Consider the following 8,477-nt stretch of genomic DNA (forward strand, 5'->3'; position numbering starts at 1 on the left):
AACCATTCTGTGGTTTATAGGCACCTTGGAATATATTCACATGCACTTTGGAAGATACCCACACAGACACTACCAAATTCCCAGCCTGGCAATTAAAACAAGTTTCAAGTTGTAAAACACCCACACCAGAGACCATGGTTCAGAGACTGTGAGAAATGCTGATACAAGAAACATGAGTGGAAACAAGAAGCTCCACAAAGGTCACCTCTGAAGTCAGAGCACAGGCAGACACAGTCAGTGGGCATGATGGGGTGGGTCAGGGTTGGACATGGGGCTGGATGTGGCTCTGGGCAGCCTGGTCTGGTGGTTGGCAACCCTGCACACAGCAGAGGGGGTTGAACCTAGACGATCATTGTTCAACCCAGGCCATTCTATGGGGACCTCAGGGGTCTTTCCCAGCCTCAGCAGTTCTGTGACTCCATGGTCTATTTGTAACACAGTCCCTACGTGACGTTTACAACCTCATAGGTAAATCTGTTGCTTTGTCCTTTGTGAGAATAAGAAAAATTGTCTGAGAAAGAACTTGGGTGCCTTCAGCTGAGAGCAAAGGGCCTCTGTGGTTTCACTGCTGGTCTGAGCTCCTCACCTGTGGGTTCTGAGACGTGGTTGGTGTGTGCTGGAAGGTGCTCAGCGTGGTGGCTGGCAGACGGTGAGCCGTCCTTCACTTTCTCTAATGAAACATCAACGTAACCCTCGGGGGCTTTTGGTTCTTGTTCCATGCTTACAGTTGTTTCTGAAAATGGAACGCAGAGAATAAAAAAATGGCATTAATTTGGATCAGATTAAGCAACATAAAAATCACCTCCTCAACTAACCCCCGTCTTCTGAAGGAAGTGAGAGGAGTTCCTTGCTTTCAAAACAGCAATAACGTGCCTTGGGATCACTCCCCACCAGCTCTCCCCTCCTGCAAGTTTAAACATCCTGCTAAAGCAGATCTGTATCACAGAATGGTTTGGGCTGGAAGGGATCTCTAAAGGCACTGTAGTCCACCCCTCTGCGATGCACAGGGACACCCACAGCTCCACCTGTGCTCACAGCCCATCCCTGACTGTGGGTGTCTGCAGGGATGGGGCACCACCACCTGTCACTGCAATCTGTGCAGTGCCTCACTGCCCTTAGTGCATGAACTTCTTCCTTATATCCATCTCAATCTCTCCTCTATTAGTTTGCAAGCATTTCCCTTTGTGCCATCACACAGGCTCCGCAGCACTCCATTATCCCACCAGGAGCGTGGGTGCCACTGCTGTCCTGCCACATCATTTCAAGGCTGATGGAAGCTTTTGGGCAGAGGAACTCACCTGCAGGAGCTTCGTGGGAGGGGGACTTGTCACGCTCAGCAGAGGGCTCGGATGTCACCAGCTCTTCCAGTGCAGTGACCTCGGTGTCAGCTGCACAGACAGACTTTGCTTCTGGTGCAGAGACAAAACTTGAATCTACAGGAGAAGGTTTGGCATCCAGTGCTGGAGCAGTGCTGGAATCCATAGCGTGAAGATGGTCCTCTTCTGCTGGAAAGGTAAACTCTGAATCTGCAGCACGATGAGACTCAGCATCAGCTGTGGGGGCAAATGTCAGATCCACAGCATGGTGAGGATCCATATCTGCTGCTGGGGAGAACTCCAAACCCACGGCGCAATGGGGCTGAGCGTCTGCAGCTGGGCTCCAGGCAGCATCCAGCACTGGGGTGGATGCAGCAGCAGCACTGGGAGGTTTGGCCTCTGCTGCAGGGGCAAAACCCACATCCGTGCCCTGGGGGGGCTCAGCTTCTGCTGGAGGCACAGATCCAGCATCCACAGCATGAGGAGGCTTCGTGTCCCCTGCCAGGATGGGCCCAGCTTGCTCTGCATCCGAGGCAACAACACTCTCAGCATCTGCTACAGAAACACAGATGGCAGAAACGAGCAAAAAATAAAGAACATGAACACCTGACAGCACAGGCTATGGCTGGAGAACAGAGGGCTCCCTCTCCCCTCTTCTCACTCTTTACACATCGACAGAGATGGCACCACCTCCCAGTGAACCACCAGCTGCACTCTGTTCTTCCACGCCCAACGTGGCCTCATTCATTTTTACACATTATCTACTAAAACTCAAGCTGCTGGTTTCAAAATAACATTTGCCAGTTCCTAGTACTATCAGATACCTCTGCACTTAAGCTGGTGCTCACAAAGATCCCCTGAAGGGAGTTTTCCAGCTTTAGCTTGCAATGATTTTAAACTGAGACAGGGGAGGTTTGGGTTGGATATTAGGAGGAAGTTTTTGAGCCAGAGGGTGGTGAGGCACTGGCACAGGTTGCCCAAGGAGGCTGTGGATGCCCCATCCCTGCAGGCATTCAAGGCCAGGCTGGATGTGGCTCTGGGCAGCCTGGGCTGCTGGTTGGTGACCTGCACACAGCAGGGGTTGGAACTGGATGAGCATCGTGCTCCTTTGCAACCCAGGCCATTCTATGAGTCTGTGATGATTATCAAAGGCCACATTATGAAGAGCCCCAGTGTCAGAGCAGCCCTCAGCTTCAGCCACCCCAGGCAGCATCTCTACATGGTGACCCCGATACCTGAGATGCACAGCTGAGGTTCAAAAGCAGAATCTCTACTCGCTGCCATTAGGGAAATCAATGAAGTCCCACTGTGATAAAACCACCATTCCGCTGAACAAAAGCAAAAGGGGGGTGGTTCCTTTCTTCTCTTTAAGGATTTTGATTTTACTGCTGAATCAGACGGTGAGGAAACAAACACGTACCACGAGTCCCCTGCTGTCTGTCAATAAATACCCTACAGATGAGTGCAGTGGTACCTTGTGGTGCCTCGGCAGCTTCGGCCTCTGCTGGAGATGCTGCTAATGCCGTAGGAACAAAGTAAGGAGCTGCTGCTGCAGGGCACTCCGGCACAGTCAGCACTTCTGCTTCCAGGGCTGTGGGGGGCACTGGGCATAAAGAACAGTTTATTAAGAACTCAAGGACCTCAGCAAACAGCTTCAGCTCCTGGACTTGGGGCGCGAATCGCTCCTCTGTCATCAGAAGAACGATGTGGGCAATGTAAGAACACACAGCATGCTGTGGGAAGCCCTGCAGCAGCACTGTGCAGCACCCAGCAGTACAGCACCCAGCTGTAAGGGAGCCCTGAGCTCCAAAACCACTGCAGATCCATCAGCAGTGCTGAAGGGCTCTGCTCTTGGCTCCTTTACCAAAATGAGGCAGACCCTTGGGAGTGAACACACAGCCCTGATTTGTACCCCCCACTCCCCCCAGAAATCTGACTTTCATTTCTCCAATGCTTTTTGTTTCTTGAAAAGGCAGATGAGGACAGAGGCTCTGCTTCTGCTCTTCACAAACTCTACAGACAGTTCCCATAGATCAACTCAGAACTATTTTTACCTGGGGGCTCAGCAAAGAAAGAGGCATCCGGTCCCTTTGCGTAATGCTGAGCTCCCATCCAATGATCTTCAGGCACTATGGAAAACACAACACAGTCAGTCCCAGCCCAACACTGCTTCATTTTTAAAGCTCTTTGCTCAAGGGTTCAACTGCTGCTTTTTCGACTTCACTCTTGGGGTAACGAGTTATCAGCTCACTTTAGGAATGCCATCAGAACACCGTGGTCTTCTGCAATCACTGCTAGGCACAGCCTGCACTGCAGAGGAGTTATAGCCAGCACTGACCCCAGGAGCTGACAGAGCAGGTTTGGACAATTCCACAACCACAGAACGGTTTGAGTTGGAAGGGGCCCTAAATGGCCATGTGGTCCCACTCCCTGCAGTGCACAGGGACAGCCCCAGCCTCACCAGGTGCTCAAAGCCCATCCTCTGTCACCCCGAATGACTCAAGATGGGGAACCATCACCTCTCTGAGAAGTGAGAATCTTTGCTTGATGGAATATTCATCTCCAAAGTACCTTCAGAACATTCACACTGACCAAGGACTGGTGCTTCCAACGGGATATTTTGGAATCTTGACTCACTCTATGTACTGCCTGTTCTATTTTGGAGAAGGCTGTGGGGAGACCTCATGGTGGCCTTCAGTGCTTGAAGGGAGCGGATAAACAGGAGGGGGAACGGCTGTGTGTGAGGGTGGGTGGTGATGGAATAAGGGGAATGGTTTTAAACTGAGACAGGGGAGGTTTGGGTTGGATATGAGGAGGAAGTTTTTGAGCCAGAGGGTGGTGAGGCACTGGCACAGGTTGCCCAAGGAGGCTGTGGATGCCCCATCCCTGCAGGCATTCAAGGCCAGGCTGGATGTGGCTCTGGGCAGCCTGGGCTGCTGGTTGGTGACCTGCACACAGCAGGGGGTTGGAACTGGATGAGCATCGTGCTCCTTTGTAACCCAGGCCATTCTGTGATTCTATGATACCTCCCACCAAGGTTCTTTAGAACTACTACACTGACAATTTCCAGTGGCACATCCTCCAAACCCAACCAGAGGAAGACAGATGGTGACAGCAAAACATCTGTTTCTCACCTGCTTTGTCTTGCAGAAATGGTGCAGCTGAATCAAGGCCCATGAAGGCTGACGGGTCCAAGACCTCTGCAGGGCAATAGGGGGACCCCAGGAAAGGTTGCTGGGGCACCATCACAGACCCATGTGGCACTGAAGAAACAAAAAGCTGTTTGTCAGCCCTGGGCTGCCTCTAACAACTCCCCTCCACAATTTTAAGTCTACAGCATCTGCAAAATATCTGACACTGCTCTGCTCACAAGCAGCTTACATAAGATTTGTCACCAACTTGGTGCTCCCTCGTATTCTGAACTCTATATGTGCTTTTTTCCAGCAAGGTCTAAGACAGTAAATGAGTGCTTCTGCTCCTGTGAATTCCTGTTAACAAGCACACCAGATGCAACAGCCCAGGCACTGAAGCTCCCTTGGAGGGAAAGGCTCATGGACATTAGGCGTTCAGCACTGAAGGTAAGAGCCAATGGCAATTCCAGCCCAACTCAATGGGTGCAGGGCCTTTCTGCATGAAGGCACTTCAAAAATGACCTTCCTGGAAGCAGGCACTGGAATGCCTCCAACCACAAATATAACCATGCAAAGAGATGATACCTCTTATCAGCTGAACAGCTTTCAGTACATGCAAGTCAATGGAGGAGACACCCACAAATGGCCACCAGAAGGAACGCTGAGGAGGAACTCACCATGGATGTCTGTGGAAGCGTCAGCATGGTCTGTGAAGAGCTGCACATTCTTCATGTCAGGAGGAAAGGACAGGTCTGGCAGGTTCTCCGCTCGGTGCACACCAAAGGGGTCTGAGGGACACAGAAAGAGGCAGCATTACTGCAGGGCTGAAGACACAGCGTGGCACAGGATTGTTGGCACAGAGATGCATGCAGTGCTGCCATGGAGGTGGTATCAGCACAGCAGAGGGAAGGACCTCCAAGGAAAGCTGCCTGCCAGAGGAGGGCCAGCACCTCCATCATTAGACTGCACGGCCAACAGAAACCAGGGCTGGCTGCTCAGACTGCTTAGAAAGGAGAACCGACTGCAATTCAGATGGTAACTGCTGCACCAAGAATCCTTGTGCCACTGTGTTCTGTAAGATGGGTTGTTTCCCCAGAATGCCATCCCTCTGACAAGGAAATGCCACAGAGATGAGCTTCCCACGAGCTGCTCGCTGTGCTTCAACACACCCAGGTTCTGTAAGGCTGCAAAAGGGATGGAAACACGGCCTTCCCCTCGCAGGCGAAGCTCCCCATGGCTCACAGCCCCCTCCCATTCCCCACACGGCCCATTTCAGACACCACACAGATCTCTGGATTAAGCACAATTAAAGGAGCCTCAGTTGAAGGCTTTCACTATCTCTCTTTTTTTGTATTTCTAAATGTCAGATGTGCTATCTCGGGAGATGACAGCACAACTGCCACTGCTCATTGTGCTCCAAAATGTCACACTGGAGTGAGCATCACGCAATCTCTTATAAATCCATCAGACTATTTGAGATGCCAGTACAATGTCTGCCTTCAGAATACACTTCAGAAAATGGTTTCTGCACTAGATAACCTGCACTGACTCGCTTCATTTCACACTCATTTCATTTAGGCCCAGAGCACACAGTGCAACGGGCCCAGTGCTTAAATTGCCCCCATCGTCCATAGCATCACCTGGCTATGGAGTGCAGCTCCAAAATCCCACTCTTCCATCTAACACAGCAACAGGGGAAAAGCTGCACTTCAGAAACTAAAGGCTCTTTGCTTCCAGTTCCGTTTCTCATCATCATAACAATACAGAACTGCTTCACAGAGCATCTTAGAAAACACGAGATTCAGGCAGCAAGAAGGTTATTGAGTGAGCAGGTCTGCCATGTTCAAAAGTCCTAAACACATCAGGTTTTGTCCTGTTTCTGCCGCTGTCTTTCTCAGGCTGGCGGCCTGCTGCAGTCTGGGCAGCACATTTTTCCTACTCAAAAACCAGCAAGTCATTTTCCATAATTTTTTTTATCAAAAACAAGAGAAGTCCTTGGAGGTGTTGGAGGCCAGGTTGGATGGGGCCCTGGGCAGCCTGGGCTGCTGTGAAATGGGGAGGTTGGTGGCCCTGCATTGGTGGGGGGTTGGAGCTTCGTGATCCTTGAGGTCCCTTCCAACCCAGCCATTCTGTGATGCTGTGTGAAGAGAAAACTGGGTGTTGGTAGAGCAGGTATCTCTGTGCAGGCACAGGGCACGCTGCCATAGCTGTGCCAGACTGCGCTCCAGGGCAAGGCAGGGGCTGGGCTCAGCTCCAACCTGACAGCAGTTCAACCTGGTGTGATGAGGTTCCATGTTAGGAAGGTGAGAGCACGAGAAGGAAGTTTTAGGGATGGATGTGAGGGCTCTGCTGTGTTACAGAAGTGACCAAAGAGTGGTGCTACAGCTGTGGAGCACCATACCTGCCATCTCCATGGGTTTGAACACAGGCTGTGGCTCAAAGCACAGATCTCTGTCATCCATGGCCCACGTGTCGTTGCGGTCGAGGAACTCTTTGTAGGACAGCTTTTCATCCATGATTTCTCCCGGGAACACTGAAATTGGAGAAGAAAATGGTGCAGTCCATACAAAAACAATAAATCAAAGCAATTCAAAATTTATTCCTGAACGATACGGCATCGAAAAGGCAACAAACAGCACCAACTGTTGGCCAAGAGTTCATGGCTCTTTTCCTACTGCTTTGATCCAGACAGTTAGATGGAAGATGCAAAACAATGGGAACTTCTGCATCAGAAAGTGACAAACAGGACCAAGAACAGAGAGCTCCCAGCACAGTGCTGTGCTGCTGCCAAATGCTGGGCAACCCACGGCAGCTGCTTTGGGAGCTCACCCCCAAAGCTGGCAGAACAGCCCCAACCACACCTGGCAGCAAACAACAGGAGCACAGCTTGCTTCCAGTTACAAGGAAGACCAGATCATCTTAGGGAATGCCCTCCCTGAATACCTACAAGGCTGTTATTTGGATATCTTCCTGAACCCAAACCTCCCCCAGCTCACAACACCAGCTTTCCATATGCATCCACACACAGAAGGTTTCCACCCAGCCAAGGAAATCTGGAAAGGAAATGGCTTCAGACTAAAAAAGAGGGGAAGCTGAAATGCTGGCACTGCTCTGAGCTGTGGTGCCCAGGCCTGGAGGTGCCCAAGGCCATGGCTGGGCCCTGGGCAGCCCGAGTTGGGGGCAGGCAGCCCATGGCAGGGCTTGAGGCTGGGGGGTCACTTCCAACCCAACCATGCAGTGGTTCTGTGACTGTGTGACAACACCCTGCCCTGACAAGGGAGGTAAGACAGATGCTATGATTTAATGGGAGTCCACGACTGCAGGAGAGCTGCCGCAGTGCTGACCCAGCTACACAGCAATAAACTGACCTCTGCATGCACTCTGAAGGCCAGAGAGTGGAAATGCAAACTGTGATGCCTGTAATTACAAAGCACTGCCTCCCTTCTGATGTGTAAACAACATCAGAGAATGGCTCTGGAATAAATGCAGTTTCTGCCCACGAGGGGAGTGATGCCCATGGCCATGATGCAGCCCCACAGATGCTGCTGGCATCCCAGTGAGGTTCTGCCAGTGGCTCTCTGCTGCTCTGTGCCCATATTTGCCACGGCCACAGGAGCTGATGGCAGCTGGGGGACCCTGGGCAGCCTGGCCTGGTATGAAATGTAGACATACCATTGGTGGCCCTGCCTGTGGTGGGGGGGTTAAAACATCATGACCCTTGAGGTCCTTTCCAACAGAAGTCATTCTGTGATGCTATGCGATCAATATCATAGAATCACAGTACCACCAAACCTCTACCATCACCGAGTCCAACTGTCCCCCACCCCCACTATGTCCACCCATGGAATCACAGAACCATTCAGGCTGGAGAAGAACCCTGAAGCCACCACTGCCACCCACCCCCACCATGCCCACTGCCATTAGCCCCATGCTACATCCCCTGCTTCTGCAACACCCCCAGGATGGTGCCCCCCCCCAGCAGCTGCGCCAGCACCGATCACCCTTTGGAGAAGGAATTGCCCCTATAAGG

General features: G+C 51.7%; 1 protein-coding gene across 1 annotated transcript; it reads right to left on the reverse strand.

Annotated features, from left to right (window-relative positions):
• Positions 1-533: 533 nt before the first annotated feature.
• LOC122193225 (fibrous sheath CABYR-binding protein-like) lies at positions 534-6,998 on the reverse strand. Its single transcript, XM_042893955.1, has 7 exons — positions 6,849-6,998; positions 5,125-5,235; positions 4,451-4,579; positions 3,371-3,445; positions 2,791-2,919; positions 1,299-1,871; positions 534-733 (listed from the first exon to the last, which is right to left on the reverse strand). The coding sequence occupies exons 1-7, from the start codon at positions 6,961-6,963 to the stop codon at positions 534-536; spliced, it is 1,332 nt and encodes a 443-aa protein (XP_042749889.1). The 5' UTR covers positions 6,964-6,998.
• Between the last annotated feature and the right edge of the window lie 1,479 nt (positions 6,999-8,477).

This window comes from Lagopus leucura, unplaced genomic scaffold (genome assembly GCF_019238085.1).
Source record: "Lagopus leucura isolate 7727_CA_CO unplaced genomic scaffold, USGS_WTPT01 227-7_obj-0_obj, whole genome shotgun sequence".
NCBI lineage: Eukaryota > Metazoa > Chordata > Aves > Galliformes > Phasianidae > Lagopus > Lagopus leucura.